At 41.5% G+C, this 18,954-nt stretch overlaps 1 protein-coding gene across 1 annotated transcript in view; it reads right to left on the bottom strand.

The window, feature by feature from the left end:
• Window positions 1–1,213: 1,213 nt before the first annotated feature.
• The window catches only part of lrba (LPS responsive beige-like anchor protein), a 672,999-nt gene continuing 655,258 nt past the window's right edge, over window positions 1,214–18,954 (bottom strand). Inside the window, exons 54-56 of the mRNA XM_033017677.1 lie at window positions 18,634–18,830; window positions 6,893–7,044; window positions 1,214–2,472 (exon numbers count right to left, since the gene is read on the bottom strand). Coding sequence (XP_032873568.1) covers window positions 2,382–2,472; window positions 6,893–7,044; window positions 18,634–18,830 — 440 coding nt within the window. The 3' untranslated portion in view covers window positions 1,214–2,381. The remainder of the gene's footprint in view (window positions 2,473–6,892; window positions 7,045–18,633; window positions 18,831–18,954) is intronic.

Genomic DNA, 18,954 nt, shown 5'->3' with positions numbered 1-18,954 from the left:
ACATTTCCCCACCCACGCACTTTCAATAATCCCGCCAATCTTCTTCACCCTGTCATTTTCCCAATACTTAGTCCTCTTTGCAATCCTCATCGCAAAGACCTCAATCCTCTCCCAAACATTTTTTCTATGATAGTGGCCTGGTCCCTAACATCCCAGCCCAGGGACCCAGGACACTCTGAACCAGTCAACTGAGCTTTACAAACCCACTGACTCCCACAGCTATCTAGACTACACTTCTTCCCACCCTGCTTCCTGTGAAGACTCTATCCCCTACTCCCAATTCCTCCATCTACGCCACATCAACCTGATCTCCCAGTTGCTCAGCATTTTAACTCCCCTCCCATTCCCAATCTGACCTTTGTCCTGGGCTTCCTCCATTGTTAGTGAGGCACAGTGCAAATTGGAGGAGAGCACCTCATATTTCGCTTGGGTAGCTTAAACCCCAGCGTTTTGAACATTGACTTCTCTAACTTCAAATAGCCTTTGTTTTCCCTCTCTCAGCATCCACTCCCCTTTCCCAGTTCTCCAACCAGTCTTACTTAATCTGGAATAATGATTACTTCTCAAAATGAGTGCATATTTTAGTCAGTTAAACTTAAAACATTTGGACTACAAATAGATGATGTAATAATTCAGTGTCTTGGGCATAGCTTTCAGTGTTCTGGTCTCAATCAAACTATCCATCTGATTGTTGGCTCTCCACTGCAGCAAGAGGGTGTGGAGTTCGTGATAAGAGTTTAAACATTCCACACATCAGAGGTATTTAAACTTATTCTTGAAAACACAATTAATAATTTCCATGTGAAATGAAGCTGTCAATAATAAATCAGTGGGGCCAGAAAGATTTCCCTTTACAGAGTTGGGGATATCAAAATGCAGACAAAGATCATTGTTCATCTGAAACAGTTAAACACATGGAATCGAACTTTTAAACTGAGCTTTTGTTCTATAATTAACTTCTTACAAAGGCTGGTATTATTTCTCTAGCTGAGACCAAACTGTCTTTAAAGAGCCACAGATTTGCAGTTGCATAGCCTCAGGTGACTTGGAGTTCTGTAGCAGAAAAGGAAAACATGATCGATAAGTCATGCAAAGTCACGGTTTACATGAGGTGCTTAGAGATTTGCTTGATATAACATTATTTAAATAAACAGCAGCTGATCTTAAGGGTGGATTGTTTTTGTACTGTCAGTCATAAAAAAACACTCTTCAGTCTCAAGATACATGTGAACTTTATTTTTGATCTCAGTACACAAACTGAAATAAACTTTTCAAAATAATCACCAAAAAATGCTTTTCTGAGCGAGGTCTTGAAATACAGTAACTTGGTCCCTCCGACAGGTTACTAGTGTGCGACTAGGCACCCAGGAGATCCAAACTGGCCAAATGTTCACTCAGCAAGATGGAATGCTTTCAGCAATCTAGTTTATGTAGTTGTCCACCACATCCCAATTGTAGGATTTCACACACAACAAGCAGGAAGGGAACTCAAACATAATTTCACAATTACAAAGGGTCATCAGAATTTAGCATAACAATGTTGAGATTATAAACGTTGAACAAAGGCTATAAGAAATGAAATTAATGGATACAATTCTCTCAAAATGCACAGACGAATGGAGAACAGACAAAACTTAATACACTGCATTGATTTACTGTTCACCTAAACTCTGAGGAAAGATCCCTTTTCCAGCTCAGCAGCATGCCAATGACAAGAATATAGTTTCCAACACATTGTTATAAAGATAAAAAATCCTAGATCATAATTTAAATATTGCTTTTTGTTCCCAGTAATATCAGTGCTAAGCTACCATAACATTAATGGAAGAAAAGAACCATGCCTTAGAAAGGATTTGTACACCCCACGTGCAAACCATCTCCCCAAAAGCAATTTGTTTAAAAATGTGATCTCTGTATATGGAATAATTAAATCACAGGTGTAAATATATTGCTTAATTCTAACATAATTATGAACATCAGATTAAAAATTTAGTTTTACATTCTTTTTAAATCAGTCACTTATTCTTACAGAGATGAAGGTAAAGAAATAGTCTTGCATTTCTTATGAATGACAAGTTTATAAAGAATCATGTAAAGATTTTTTCCTCCTAAAAATAGACATTTTGTATTTCTGCATCAGACTTATATGCTCTGGTGTTCTACTAACAATATGTCAATTTCCTTATATTCTACAAAAATAGCAGTAAGCATTTCAAAATACTCCGCTTTCCTAGGGACTTATAAGTTACATTCAAATTTATTAATAGATGCCATTATATACAGTGGCAGAATTCCATTGATTAAAAACTGTTTGCTCTTTTTGATGAAAGTCTCATGATTTCAGCAAGTTGATCGTGATTCGCAGTGCCTTGAATGCACCGTTAGTACCGAGTTTGATACTCATGATGCCATCGATTAAAATCTATGTAAAATAGTACTATGCTTCCAGATGCCATGCCAGTGATGATAACCCTAGATTTAAAGACAGAAAGTTAATTACATTGAATATAATCCATATCAAACATTTAAAAAATCTGTCCGCAGGAATAAATATATTTGAGATGTTTTCTTCTCCAAAAATGCAGTTGGTGTTTTAAAAGTGCTATACATTCAATGTATAATACCATTTATATATTTTTGTTTATTTTGTTTACTAGTATAACATAGCATGCAAAGTATTTATAGATAATAACTTCCTCAATATCATCTTTAGTTAATGACTAGAATAAGTGGGACCCGTTGGGTCCCATGTTCACACGGGAGTGCTGGTCCCCCGACGCAATATTCCACCTCTCCACCAATTCCAATATTGGTGGCCAGTGGGGGGGCTTTCTGGAGTGCTGGTATGGATTCTTGGGGTGGCAGCTCAGTCCCTCAAGCCTGATCTGCTGGCAGCTCACTCACGGCTTGTGGGCTGGCAGTTGACTCATGGCTATTCCTTGAAATTCCATTTCAAGCAGGGTGCAAGGCCACCAAATTCAAGTGCAGTTTCTTACCACTTTGAGCAGGGTGCAAGGCCACCAAATTCAAGTGCAGTTTCCTACCATTTCAAGCAGGGTGCAAGGCCACCGAATTCAAGTGTAGTTTCCAACCACTTCAAGCAGGGTGCAAGGCCACCAAATGCAAGTGCAGTTTCATTCCACTTTAAGCAGGGTGCAAGACCACCAAATTCAAGTGCAGTTTCATTCCATTTCAAGCAGGGGGCAGGGCCACCAAATTCAAATGCAGCTTCATACCATTTCATGCAGGGTGAAACCACCATAAAACCACACAAAACACCAAACTCAATTCAGTAGACATTCAGTGTGTTCAGTTGATTCACAGCTCAGACAGAGTCGTGACCTCTCCCTCCCCAATCATGCATGGACTGAGCCACACCCACACTTCCGAGTTTTATAACCCCTCCCCCTCCCACCGGAAAAGGTGTGGCCTTCATGGCGTGATTGACAGGAGAGAGATTCTCAACATTTTTTAAACACTAATAACACATTTATTTTTCATTGATGGGAAGAATTCTCTGCACCTGCTGAGCAGAGGGGACTGAGTACGATGGCCAAAAATCACAGCCGTAAGTAGTAGCGTTTTATCTAAAATCAATATACAGTGCAAACAGGAAGTAAGTGCATTTGTAGTAGTGCCTTTTAACTTCAAGCCAAAGCACCCAAGCCACCATTTGCAGTAGGTAGTGCCTTTCAACTTCAAGCCAAAGCACCCAAGCCACCATTTGCAGTAAGTAGTGCCTTTCAACTTCAAGCCAAAGCGCCCAAGCCACCATTTGCAGTAAGTAGTGCTTTTAACTTCAAGCCAATGCACCCAAGCCACCATTTACAGTAAGTAGTGCCTTTTAACTTCAAGCCAAAGCACCCACGCCACCATTTGCAGTAAGTAGTGCTTTTTAATTTCAAGCCAAAGCACCCAAGCCACCATTTGCAGTAAGTAGTGCCTTTTACCTTCGCCAAAGCACCCAAACCACCATTTGCAGTAAGTAGTGCTTTTAACTTCAAGCCAATGCACCCAAGCCACCATTTGCAGTAAGTAGTGCCTTTTAACTTCGCCACCCAAACAACCATTTGCAGGCAGTGCCTTTTTACTTCAAACAAACCATATTTTAATTTTCAAACCACATTAAGGGGACTCATAGTTGGGTAGACATGTGTTCAGTGTTATTCAGAGCTCAGAGAGACGTGACCCTTTGGCTTCATCCATCTTGCAGAGACTGATTGAGGCACAACACTTCCTGGTTTTATAGTCCCCCCCCCCTCCCTCCAGCAGAGGCAGCAGAGAGAATGGTGAATTAAAAAAACCCAATAATATCTCTCTGATTTGTCATCGATGGGAAAAATCCTCCGGTCCAGGAAGGCGGAGGGGGGCTCTGAGCGAGGTGGCCAAAAATGACGGCAGTAGGCGGCGGCGTTCTCTCGGAAATCGCAGCACAGTGGGCCAAAAGCGGTCAAGATCAGACTTTTAGTAATATAGACAATGAAAATTGTGAATTTTACTGCAATATGCTAATACAAATTGTGTGAGCCTAGAGCCAAGATGGCAACGATATTGGAGTTTTGTCTTCAGCGCTCAGCAACTGAAGTATATTCACTTCTGAAAATTGGAAATGGACAATACTATGATGGAAATTCTAAAACAAAGATAATACAAAAATCAAAGTACTCCTTTCACCATAGCTTATAACTATCTGGAAAGTTAATATTATAAGCTGGAGTAACTCAGTGGGGACAGGCAGCATCTCTGAGGAGAAGGAATGGGTTACATTTCGGGTCGAGACCCTTCTTCAGACTGAGTTACACCAACTTTTTGTGTCGATCTTCGGTTTAAACGAGCATCTGCAGTTCCTTCCAACACAGTTAATATTATAAGCTTGGTACTGCAGTTTGACTCCGGACTTTCTCTAATGACAATTTTAATAGAAGTATATGCTTGACACATTCCAGTTCCTTATCATAGAACCTTAAAACATAATGTACCAGTCTTTGCATTAATGTCATAACTGTGTTAAGATCCTTAACAACATTTATGTGGCGAGGGACTTTGGAGTCCATGTTCAAAGCTTACTGAGGACAGCAGCACATAGATAGGGTGGTAAAGAAGGTGTATGCTATGCTTGCCTTCATTGTATAAGAAAGTCATGAGGTTGCTCTATAGGACTTAAGTTAAGCTGCATTTGGAGTATTGCATGCAGTTCTGGTTCAGTGGGCAGGTGCTATGGACCTGGGGCAGTGGGCAGGTGCTATAAACCTGCACGGGAAGGTAGACGCTCCCGCCTCCACGATTCTCGGGCAGATGGGGCTCGTCAGCCTGGGAAGGCAGTCCATCTAGGAGAGGTAAAACTGATTTAAAACCTCCACTGCCTTGTGGCCATATCCAGTCATGAAAAAGGCTCCAGGAGTAAACCACAAGAAAATCTGAAGTCGGAGCCCCTAAGGCAGTTCGTCGTTGTCTACAACCTCGGTCTGGCAGCTCCTGCGACGGCGCTGGTGCCAAACTGTGACGGCCCTACTGTTCCTTTGGATCGATCAGTGACGTGGAGAGGGGGGACGTGCTGCATGGGCAACAGCCTGTCCTCCATATGACATCGCCCAGGCTTGCATCCGACCACACATCACTTGCTGCTCTAGCTGAGGTTTGGAGCAAGGAGCCAACAACTAGGATGCATCACCCATGGTCAGTCATGACCGAGGGGGGCCTACATCTGGTTCACCCCATTAGAGGAAAGATGAGGAGGCTTTAGAGAGGGTGCAGAAGAGGTTTACCTGAAAGCTGCCTGCATTAGAGGGTTTCAGCTACAGGGAGAGGTTGGATAGATTTGGATTGTTTCCTCTAGAATATCAGAGGTTGAGGGGAGACTTGATAGTCTATAAAATTATGAGGAGCCTAGGGGGGACAGTCAGAACCTTTTTCCAGCGTGGGAATGTCCAACACTAGAGGGCATAGCTATAAGGTGAGAAGGGGAAAGTTTAATGGCGACGAGTGGGGCAGGTTTTATTTTACACAGTGAGTGGTGGAGGCCTGGAACGCATTGCCAGGTGTGATTGTGGAGGCAGATACGATAGTAGCGTATAAGAGGCTTTTAGACATTGAAGTGCAAGACATAGAGGGATATGGATCATGTACAGTCAGATGAGATCAGTTTAATTTGGCATCATGTTCAGCACAATCATTGTGGCCCAAGGCCCTGCTCCAGTGCTGCACCGTTCTATGTTCTGTAATCCTTTAACCTGATTAGTTAAACTACCACTGATTGCTTTGCATTGGAAGGTTTCAGCTCTTCTCTTGAAAATACTCTGTTGTTTAGTATTTCTTATCAGTGAAGTTTCAGTGCAAAGGTTAAGAAATCTTGCTAAGAAATCATTGCAACGGTGAATTCCAAACATATTAAAATCAAATTTGATTCAGTTCGTCACGATACCTAGTCTGCTGTGCATGATGGGTTTTAAATTATTTAATCTACTCAGAATTCAAGTTTCTGAATGTCAACAGTTTATCCTTTATTGAATTCAGTCTACTATGTATCAAATTATATTGTCAAATGAATATTCACATTTATTTGTACTGTAACTTTTATGAAATTAAGCTTGCTATACGAGGGCATAAGATACTTTACCTGCAAAGCAAAAACCATAATAGAATCTGCTACTTTCCACACAATACCCCAGACTCTGACTGAATTAAGCATGTTCTTTCGAAAGTTAAATCTGAATCATTTGAACATTAGGAGACAGGGAGCCTCTGTCTACATTCTAAACGGTATTATTTTGTCTGTTTCTCACTTCACAAGCACATATGTTACAGCATATTTAACTTTTGATTGACAATTTTTAGCCCAGCCTACATAGAAGCAGGTGGTGCTTATTCAAGTAGCCTCTTTAAAATGTCTTACCTTTGATCATGGGACATGGCCATGGACCTAATACCAGCATCACACCCCGGGTAGGTCATCAGCTGTTTGAAGTCCCAGACCTGCCACACTGCCACTATGCCACTATCTCCTCCAGTGATGAGGTATTGGCCATCACGACTCAGTAGCATAGCCTGGAGAAGAACGGCACACATTACAAAATAGCTCTCAGCACATATCCACTTAGTCATCTGCTGTCTTTGGCTGCATCTCAACAGCTGGTATTTTTAAACAAGCTTGTATATTAACAGTATCACCCAGGGCTTTCTCCAAGGACATAATGTTCTCACTTCTAACAGAAACCTGACAGTTTTATTTTTCCTAGTATGTCAGTTTGTCACAACTGTAAATCATTAAGCACACTATCCTCATCTTACAACTTACACTTATTTTAAGAAAATGTGTCATTTTGCTTTCTACTGGCCAACAAATCAAAGGCATGTACATTACAAATAGCTGAGATGAAAACGTTCTTTGGTCAATTCCTGTGTTTCTTGACAAATGACACTGCTGCCTGAGTTATTTCCATGATATTACAACACAATCACATTGGCTAATGTCACATTTGCTAACAGAATGACACTTTTATATTGTTTAGCAAATGTAGAAAGTGCAATGAATTTAATCGCCACCTGGAGACTAACCGCAGCTTTACACACCAAGTGCTTCTGTTGATTTTCCAGAATTGCTGAAAGTTTTGAGGCTAGAGGTTTTCACAACTCTACCAAGTTATGAATACATTTATTCACCAAGCATCATATACATTGTTAAAAAAAATAAAAATTAGCCCTAATATAGCAAACATGTTTATTTAATAATTGGTCGGCATCTGAGTTAGTGGCGGCACCTAACGGCAGCGGCTCGACTACAGTCGTCTGTCTTTTTTTATTTTTGTGTTGTTAAATGTATGTCTTTGAGTTAGTTTGTATTTTATTTTAGCTGTGTATATGTGGGGGGTGGTGGGGGGGCTGTGGGGAAACCGTTTGAATCTCTTCCCTGTGCGGGGACCCGACTATTCCCTGTCGGGTCTCGGATGTCGTTGGGCCTAACATCGTGGAGCCGGCGGCGACCTCCGGCCGGGACTAACCTGGGGGCTCCAGTTGCAGAGCCTGCGGAACGGACATCGCGGAGCTGGCCAACTTCGGAGCGGGAAGAGCTGTGGTGGCGTGCGGCTGCGACCCGACTTTTGGAGTTCGGAGGCACCGGCCGCAGACCCGGTGGACGGGAACATCGGGAGCTCGCAGGTCCCTGGTGGGAGACCGCTTTTCCGAGCTCCGCAACGGCGACTTCTCCCGCTGGAATCGCGGGTTTAAGGACATGGAGCCGGGGCCTAACATCGCCCGGCGTGGCTTAAACGGCCTCAGGACTTACCATCGCCCGCCGGGGGCTTTAACATCGGAGCCCCAGTTCGCCTCGACACTGCAGTTGGACTGCTGAACCGCGGGAGAAGGAACAAAGGGAAGAGATAAAGACTTTGCCTTCCATCACAGTGAGGAGATGTTGGAGACTCACTGTGATGGATGTTTATGTAAAACTGTGTTAAGTGTGGGTCTTGGATTGTGTGTAAACTGTAGAAATGATATTTCGTTCAAACCTACGTTTGAATGACAATAAATTGTATTCTATTCTATTCTATTTTATTCTATCTCATTTCAGACTGATCATCAGATTTTATCTTGAATAGTTGGGTGTTGTAATTCTAAACATCTGCCTTCCCTGTGTACAGTTATGATATAAACCTGGATATTGGCAGGTCATGAAGAAAGTTATTTGGTATATAAATCTTCAATTTTTTTTTAAAAAAGGGGTCTGTTCATTGAACCCACACTATAACTGCTGTTACTAGAAATCTAACAGTGGTGTGACAATGTTCCCATAATGTTGAACACATTCACCTTTACGTGAAAGTCTTGTGTCAAATATGAGTCCATTTGTTATTCTCAAATCATATTCCAGTTGACATAGTTCCATTGTACAAACTCCTGAAAGCTATTTGTGGGCCAAGTATTTCAAAATATTGACAATTGCTCAGATATATGTTTAGATCAGAGCACTGGATTTTGGCAAGGTTACCGAATCCAAAATATTACACAATAGGAATAAATGCAAAAGATCAGAACAAATGCTATTTATTTCTTCCACTGACAACCTCCTCCTTTGAGATTCACCCTGTGGAAGTTTTAGCAAGACAGTAGCATTTTGATTTTGGGCACAATTTGACAAGAATTGGAGAAACCAGGAATATGAATCACAAATCTCACAAGGACATATTGCCACGGTGAATTGCGTTAGTTATAAAAAATATTTAAAAATGTTTCTGAACGTAAAACTAGCTCTCCACCCATGTCAGATAAATGCCTTTATAAATATATTTCACATAAAGAACATTTCCATGAAAACGACAATTTACATTATTAATACTACATGAAAGCAAAAAGAATATAGTAATCCTCTTTGCTTGGAATGAATGAAGCTGAATAAATATTTCATTATTAACTAAAGTTTACAAGAACAAAGACAATAACACAGAATTATAAGCAGTATCTCGAGAAAAAATAACTAATTTTTCTTTTGATGTAAATAGTGAGCTTTACCCATCATGCAAAAAACCTTGAGCACCAGATAAAATATGGATGCCTCAAGAAGAAACAATGTCCACATGTGCACCTAGGAACCACTCATTTCCAATAGCCAGAGATCCTGGATTTAATAGTATGAATTGGACGAGTGTTCTTAAAATGTATGTCTGGATGAAAACAACACTACTTAAAACTGCACCTTCTACAGAAACGAATGGACTGAACAAAATAGGGCAATGTTATGCTATCATAAACTGAATAAAAAACAGCTGGGAAACAGAACATTTGGTCAAAATAGCAGCACGATTGTATCGTTTCCTTATTTTATTGGCTGTTTACCTTTTGAATGTCACAGGAAGTAGTTTATTGCTACACAGGAATGTTTCGTTGAAAGAACCAATCGGGAATTAAAAATAAAAGAAGGACACAAAGGAAATAGAAGTACGAAAAGGGAAAAAATAATAACGTAAGGATTGATTTCAACAATGATACTTTCGCTTACTATAAAGCAACTAATGGTGTAAATGTTTGGTTGATGTAAATGCAAGAAAGGTTGAGAATTTAGGACAAAACCTTAGATTTAAACAACAGTAAATCCTTGGTGAAAAAGTACATATTTCACAGGCAGAAAGGAAGTTTGCTTGTGATCTTTCTTTGCCATGTCAGATAAAAGTAAATTTGAATCCTGTCTTATGCTTGAAGATTGGCAGTATTGTAGTTGTCAGCATTCTGGCATGTTTTCCTTGCATAACATCTGAAAGGCACCTCAAAGAATTTCTTGTGCACAGTGTATTACCCAAAAGAGTTCTGCATTACCCCACGAGTTGTCTTCACTTCAAATACCACCAAAAATGTCATTTTTGCAGTCTTTTGGCAATCATTGTTTATCTCAAATACTCTTTAATCACCCAATTTTTTTCAGCCTCACAGCATGTGAGGTTTACCTCCAAAGCCTGAAGCTTCTCAACTCCTGACTCCAAAAGGGCCCTTATCGGGGCACAACTGCAGAATCCCACACAATTATGTAAAGAAACATTTGCAGAGTTTGCAACATTTTAAATATACTTAGTCTGTAAGAAATCAAAGAGAAATCAAATTAAATTTACAGTACATTATATTTTAATCAATAGTAATTTACATTTCACTCCTCTTATCCACGTTCCGGTCCAAATGGGCATATTGGACCTGTCCAATATGTTACCATTGTACCTGCTGCAACTATTTCCTCTGTGCCTCCAGCATTTTGTTTTGTGCACAAATCTTCCCCTTCCGAAGACTTGGTTCTTAGGCAAAATACAGATTTCCTCAGAGAGCAAATCAAAAGTATTCAACCAAGGAAAGGGAACCCGAGCAATAAATAACAATGAATATCAAACTAAGAATACTTCCAATGCTTACTCACTTAATGTAGAGCATTGTGATATACCCAGAAACCTCTGATTATATCATTTTGGACATTCCTTGTCCAAGCAATAGGACCACACTGTATTCAGTTCAAGGTGAATCACTAGTTTGGCTCAATGTCAAACATTATGGCCCAAATCCTGATTCAGACTATTGCTACACATCGCCATAGTGTCACTTTTATAACAAAAACAATCTTATCGAAATCCCATGTCAATGTAGATGAACAAATGCAATTCCCAGCAAAAAATAGCAGATAATTCTTGTGCATGGGACAGCACAGTAACGCAATGGTAGAGTTGTTGCCTTATAGCACCAGAGACCAGGGTTCAATCCTGACTGGGGGGGGGAGTGCTGTCTGTACAGAGTTTGTATGTTCTCCCTGTGACAGCATGAGTTTTCTCCGGATACTCCTGTTTCCTCTCACATTCCAAAGCCGTGCACGTTTGTAGGTTAATTGGCTTCTGTAAATTGTCCGTAGTGTGTATGCTAGCACTAGTAGTTGGGTGATTGTTGGTTGGCATGGACTCGGAGGGCCGAAGGGCCCGTTTCCACGCTGTATCTCTAAGCTAAACTAAACTAACATTCCTCCCTCAGCCATCAATACCAAAAGCCTCAAAAGTTTTAAAAAGCTGCAGATGCTGAAAATCTGAAATAATAAGAGACAAGCTGTGAAGAAAAACAGAGCTAATGTTTCAGGTCGAAGGCTGTTCATCTGGAAAGGCTTGTTATTAAAAATCAACACTGAGCCCAGAAAGCTGTTGTGTCCCTATTAGAAGCTGCTCTCTGAATTTACATGTGGCTTCTTTGGAACTGTGTAAGGTCCAAATGCTGACACTTATCAATTTTGCTGCATATAAAAGATACTCTGCGAGTATGCCCACCCAAGAACAATTTTGACTGTACTGAGGAAGTACCTAATTAGCTCTAAAACACCTTGGGATATCACAACCACAGGAAATATGCTATAAAATTGATATACAGGATTTCTCTTCATTTCACAAACCGTGATCATAAAATAGTTTACCCCACTACTTAGGAGGTAAAAGAAAATAAATTATGTCCCTCCAACCATCTGCCTTTAACTAGATTCAATAGAGCGCTGAAATGAAGTTGCATATTAAGAAAAGTTACCAGATAAAATAATTTTTTAAAAAGGCTATTCAAAAAATTTTGCAACACACGACCTGTTCATGGGACTGAGGTTTAACACAAAAATAACTGCAGGCATTATTTATTATAAGTGCCAGTACATTTTAGGATTTCTGTATGCATTTAGAAGTCACTGACTGAACTCCACCATTAATTTTCTGACTGTCCACAGCTGCTGGACATCCTGTGGAATCTAACAACTCAGATTCTATGTCAATAATGCTGGGAAATCTGCTTTCAGATTCCACTTTTTTTTCCCCAATGGCGAGTGTGGGGTAACACGGAAAATCATAAGACCTCTCTTTCAAAACTGAATTATTGCTATTGTGTTCTATGGATTGAATCACAGCCCAAAGGTACGACAACCTGCCAGCCACTTGTGGCTCAGTACCTCTCGGACTTCTGCACAAGTGCTGTGAAATGCAAATGTCTGAGACAACCGCTGGAGGTCAGAAGTTGCTGCATCCCACTGCCAAGCTGCTGTTAGTCTCCTTCGAGTCCAGCAGCAGAAGAGCGATATACTGACAAACCAGCCCTCTGTGAGGGGAAGGCTGTCAGAGAAATGGAATCACCAACTCTGTGGAACATGGTTCATGTAGATAAGTGCTCAACTTAATTAATGTTTTTGACTATGTTAGTTTTTTAAAATCTGATTTACCTAACTGTTAACATTTTAAATAATTTTTGCATTTTAAAAAGTTCAAACACTTTTGACAACCAGCAAGGCTGTCAACATTGTCCGTGGATTCTCGATGGTGAGAGAGGCCTCAGCATACACTGCCCAAGCAACATTGCTGCCCCAGGCTGGTCTGCTTCATCACAGGTCTGTCTGGTGTGCACGGTCAAATCTTTCAGTCCCTTGTATCCAGTAAACTAATTGGAGGTGAAAGAAGACTGCAAGAGGTGAATTTAGGGAACGGATAAGATCTGGGAGGATGTGTTGCAATGTTTTAAATTATTTTCACAGTGTCTTCATTTTAAATTTCTAAGAAACAATTTTCATAGGGTCATAGATCATGCAAGATGAAAACAGACCATTCGGGCCATCCTGTACATGCCAACCAAGATGCCCCATTTAAGCTAGTCCCATGTGTCCTATATGCCTCCAAACATTTGCTAACTATGTACTTGTCCAAACAAGTTTTAAATGTTGCTATTGTACCTGCCTCAATGATTTCCTCTGACAGCTCATGCCATATATCCACCATGCTGTGTGTGAAAAAGCTACCCCTCAGGTTCCTATTAAATCTTTCTCCTCTCACTTCAAACCGCTAGTTCAGGGGACCCCAACATTTTTCGTCCCGTTCTCCCCGGCAACTTTCAAAAGTAAATTTACCCCCACCCTGTTTTGTTCAGTAATTTGAATTTACACTTCTACCATAATAAAAGCAACTGACAAAGGGGAAATTTTAAAATACTGTTTTTAACAAATCCAGAATTAACAAATATACCCCCTGGGTATATTTACCTCAGGTTGGGAACACTTACTCTAGTTCTTGATTCACCTATCCGAGGAAAAAGACTCTATGCATTCACCCTAACTTTTCCCCTCAAGATTTTGTCTGATCACAACTTAACCTCCTGAGATCCAAGGAATAAAGTCCAAGGCTGTCGAGCCCTCTCCCTTTCGCCCAAGCCCTGGCAGCATCCTTACAAATCTCTGCACTCTTTCCAGCTTAATCTTTTCTGCAGCAAGATGACTAAAACTGAAATACTTGATGTGGCTTAACCAATGTCTTGCACAACTGCAATATACCATCCCAACTCATATACTTCAGACTGATGAAGGCCAACATGCCAATAGCCTTCTTCATCACACTATCTACCCGCAATGCCACTTTCAGAGAACTGTAAGTAAATCTCTCTTATCTAAATACTCCCCAGGCCCCTGCTGTTGTTGTGAAAGTCCTGTCTTGCTTTGACTTCTCAAAATGCAAAACCTTAAACTTATCCAAATTAAACTCCATTGGCCCACTTGCCCAGCTGATCAAGATGCTACTGTAATTCTCGACCACCATCTTCACTCTCTACTATGCCACCTATTTAAATGCTTTCTGCAAAATTACTACTGCCTTGTACATTCTCATGCAAATCGTTGATATAAATGACAAACAGCAATTTCCCCAGCACCAATCCCTGAGGCACAGTACTGGTCACAGGCCTCTGTAAAAACCCTTTCACCACTACGCTTTACTTCCTACCATGAATCCAATTCCATATCCAGTTAGCAACAATATGCTGCAGTAACTCAGCGGGTCAGGCAGCATCTCTGGAGAAAAGGAATAGGTGACATTTCGGGTCGAGACCCTTCATCTGATGAAGGGTCTTGACTCGAAATGCCAACTATTCCTTTCTCCAGATTTGCTGCCTGACCTGCTGAGTTACTCCAGCATTTTGTGTCTATCTTCGGGGTAAATCAGCATCTGCAGTTCCTTCTTACAATTCTGTATTCAGTTAGCTAGCTCTCATTGGATTCTATGCATTCTAACCTTCCAGAGCAGCCTATCACACGGAACCTTGTTGAATGGCTTGCTGATATCTGTCTATGGCCCTGCCCTCATCAACCTTCTTGGTTACTTCTTCAAAAAACTCAATTAAAATCATGAGACATGATATCCCACACGCAACACAATGTTACCCCTAATCTACCCTTGTCTTTCCAAAGGCATACATACAATATCCCTCAGAATCCTCTCCAGTAACCATCCTACCACTGATGCTTGGTTTACACATCTATGGTTCCTGGGCAGGGCCGGATTTAGATGAAGAGAGGCCCTAGGCTATTTCACTTGTGAGGCCCCTCCCAATCCCCCATCCGCACGACGAGAGGAAGATGAACGAGTCCACCAGATTGACACCGATGTGCAGCCAAGCATGGCCAATGAGATAAGGGCTGGAAACTGCGCTTTTTATTTATTGCCAATGCTAGTGTCGAGTTATCGGCTTAAAACACTATTATTCTGAAATGGAGGGTAAGGACAATTACTGGTGTTGTTTAGAGACTACAGTGCGTTGTGACAGCATATGTAAGAAAGGCCTATGACAGTGCCAAAAATATTATACATCAGGCCCGTATGAAGCTTTTCAAAAAGGGGGGTGGCATGGCAGGATTACAAAAAATGTATGTGAAATAAGTACACGCAGCGCATATCACAAGCGCGAAGCTCAAAGACCCTTGCGGCCGGGGTCCAGGCCGCAGAGAGACAGTGTCATTTTGCGTTGCTACTGCGTCACCAGCTTCCCCCAACTGCGCAGGCGCGGATTGGTCGCAATTTTTCCCCATAAAAAATTTCCAGTGCTCCAATTTTTTTTTTTCTCAGAATTTTTTTTTACTCTGGGGGACAAAAAAAAAACCCGTGGCCGGAGGCCCCTTATATTTTGAAGCCCTGGGTTTTTCTTTGCAGGTCTTCTTAGAGTCAGAGTGATACAGTGTGGAAACAGGCCCTTCGGCCCAACTCGCCAACAATGTCCCAGCTACACTAGTCCCACTTGCCTGTGCTTGCTCCATAATAGAGGCACGAAAATAGCCACTCTCCAGTCTTCTGGCAGCTTATCTAGGTCTAATGATCAATCATGCATCTCAGCCAGGACTCCTTCAATTTATTTTCTGGCTTCCCACCGTGTCTTTGGGTATAACTAATCAGGCTTGGGAGATTTATCTACCTTCATATTTATTAGGATGTCCAGCACCTCCTCGGCTGTAATACAGACTGTCCTCATGACATTGCCATTAACGTTCCAAAGTTCACTGGTCTTCATGTCTTTCTCCACGGTAAAAACAGCTTATAAATATTCATCGACTTTGCCTATCTCCCGGGGCTCCACGAATTGAAAATCACTTTGGTTTCTGAGGTGCCCTATTCTCTCTCTAGTTACCCTTTTGTCCTTAATATACATAAAATCTCTTAGGATTCCCCTGACCATCATCTACCAGAGCAATCTCATGCCATTTTCTTGCCCTCCTTATTTATTTCTTAAGTATTTCCCTCAATGCCCTATACTCCTCAATTATACATCATTATCAACATTTTGTTAACAAATATGAGAAGGACATGAATCAAACTTGAAGAGATCAAGATTTTTGCTTTTTTAAATTTGTCAGGAACGTTGTCCAGACTAAGTAACAAAGTGGGAATGTTTTCAGCAGTACTGATCCCAACTGCCTATACCTGACCCACGACTCATTTTTCCTGACCAGAGACTTAATATCTCTCATCATCCGAGGTTCCTTACTCCAAGCTATCTTGCCCTTCAATCTAACAGGAACATGCATACCCGGAACTCTCACTATAACACTTTTAAAAAGCATCCCACTTTCCAGACCACCCTTTGCCCGCAAACAACCTACTATCAACTTTTGAAAGCTCCAATTTTCTACTTTTTTTGTGTGTGTTTAGTTCCATTTTCAATTGTTGTTAAAATGTTTCTGAAAGAAACAATAAAAGACTTTGACACCGCGATAGGGAGCAAAGCCAGAGGCAGGGTCTAGCCAACTATCAAAGACTTTCAGGAAAGTGTATGAATGAAACCTGTTCTGGCCTGCATATGCCTCCCTCTTAAATCAAAGTTAAATAATTTGTCATCTCATTGCCGGACTCCAAGATAGTCTGCACCAGGAACAATGGACTACTGCATAAGGCAAGAGGAAAACATAGTGCATTGCAGATTTTTCTCCTGTTGGTTCCAGTTTATATCCCAGTTTATCAAGTCAAGTCAAGTTTATTCGTCACATACACATACGAGATGTGCAGTGAAATGAAAAGTGGCAATGCTCGCGGACTTTGTGCAAAAACACAAACAAACAAACAAACTACAAACAGAATCACATATTCTTTTACATATTAAAAATTGTGGGCGGAAGGAAAAACGTTCAGTAAAGTTAGTCCCTGGTGAGATAGGAGTTTACAGTCCGAATGGCCTCTGGGAAGAAACTCCTTCTCAACCTCTCCGTTCTCACAGCATGGCAACGGAGGCGTTTGCCTGACCGTAGCAGCTGGAACAGTCCGTTGCAGGGGTCGAAGGGGTCTCCCATGATTTTATTGGCTCTGGAGTTGCACCTCCTGATGTATAGTTCCTGCAGGGGGGCGAGTGAAGTTCCCATAGTGCGTTCAGCCGAACGCACTACTCTCTGCAGAGCCTTCTTGTCCTGGGCAGAGCAATTCCCAAACCAGATGGTAATATTTCCGGACAAGATGCTTTCCACAGCCGCTGAGTAGAAGCACTGGAGGATCCTCGGAGACACTCTGAATTTCCTCAATTGCCTGAGGTGGTAAAGGCGCTGCCTTGCCTTACTCACGAGTGCTGCGACGTGTGATGTCCATGTCATATCCTCAAAGATGTGGACTCCCAGATATTTAAAACAGCTCACCCTATCCACAGGATCCCCATTTATCCTCAATGGTGTGTACGTCCTCGGATGATGTGCCCTCCTAAAGTCCACGATCAGCTCCTTCGTTTTTTTGATGTTCAAGAGGAGGCTGTTGTCCTGGCACCAGAGTGCTAGATCAGCCACCTCCTCCCGGTAGGCCTTCTCATCATTGTCTGAGATCAGGCCCACCACCACCACAGTGTCATCAGCAAATTTAATTATTGAGTTGGAGCTGAACCTAGCCACACAGTCATGTGTGTACAGGGAGTACAATAGGGGGCTGAGGACGCAACCCTGGGGCGATCCTGTGCTCAGGGTGAGGGACTTTGATGTATTCCCTCCCATCTTGACTACCTGGGGCCTGGCGGTGAGAAAGTCCAGGGCCAAGGCACACAGGGGGGTGTTGAGCCCTAATTCCAGTAGCTTCTCGGCCAATCTGGTGGGGACTATCGTGTTGAAGGCTGAACTGAAGTCTGTGAACAGCATCCATATATAGTTATATAACTAGCATAATGGGTGCTGTACTTTTGTATTGGTGTTACTAACCTAGCAATTTAAAGTCACAAGTTCAAATGCTAATGTGGGGCCATCAATTGTTTTTGATAGCCTTGCAATCAAATAAAGACAAGACCCAGACACAGTTAATCCTGCAATTTATCCTGATAAACATATTGTGATCAATGCCTTCATTGGATAAACTGTCTTATTGGCCTGGTTGAAGTTTGCCTTTAGTTGAATCCAATGCTCTGTACTCCTTCACTATTATATCTGAGTATGTCTAGTTCCACCTGTAAGATAGACACATCAGAGACTCTCAAGTGCTAGGGGAGGAGGGAGGGCGTACAAGGAAGAATTAAAGTTTGGTTTGGTCCTGGAAATTATCAAAATTGATGGGAGGTTCCATGATTTCAAGTTTCATTGCTCTTTAGATTAAACAAAGCCAAGCCAACCTCAGTGATAACCACCATCCTGGCCTCATATCCATCTTGGTCAACCATGGACAAATCTAAATTCTTCCGCGTTTAATACTGCCTGAAGAAAGCATCAAAAAGGATTAGCGTAAGCAATTAAAGGTAGACAAAAATGCTGGAGAAACTCAGCGGGTGAGGCAGCATCTGTGGAGCAAAGGAAATAGGTAACGCTTCTGGTCGAAACCCTTCTTCAGAGTTCTTCCAGCATCTGCAGTTCTTTCTTAAGCGTAAGCAATTAATATTGGTTACCTTTGCCGAATCCTCAGTCTCCATCTTGGACAACAACTTTCCATTTGCACTGAAGACACAAAATTGGCCCTTTTCAAAATAAATGACGCAATGGCCTTCAGAGGACAACTGGATTAATCGAGGATGCAAGCAGTTTTCGGGGCTCTCAAGGGCCTTCAGCAAGTCGCCATTCATTGTATGGATTAGGCATGGACCCTCTATCAATTCAGAAGAAAATAAGCATTTTAGAGATTTTCCAGAGCAATATATCCAACATCTCCAATATCTCAATCTATAAAGCACATTCAAATTACTTATTGATTACTAAACACAAGGCAACCA

Source organism: Amblyraja radiata, chromosome 1 (assembly GCF_010909765.2).
Source record: "Amblyraja radiata isolate CabotCenter1 chromosome 1, sAmbRad1.1.pri, whole genome shotgun sequence".
Classification (NCBI taxonomy): Eukaryota; Metazoa; Chordata; class Chondrichthyes; order Rajiformes; family Rajidae; genus Amblyraja; species Amblyraja radiata.
Note: the sequence above shows the minus strand (reverse complement) of the source record. Positions and strands in the feature narration are given on the sequence as shown.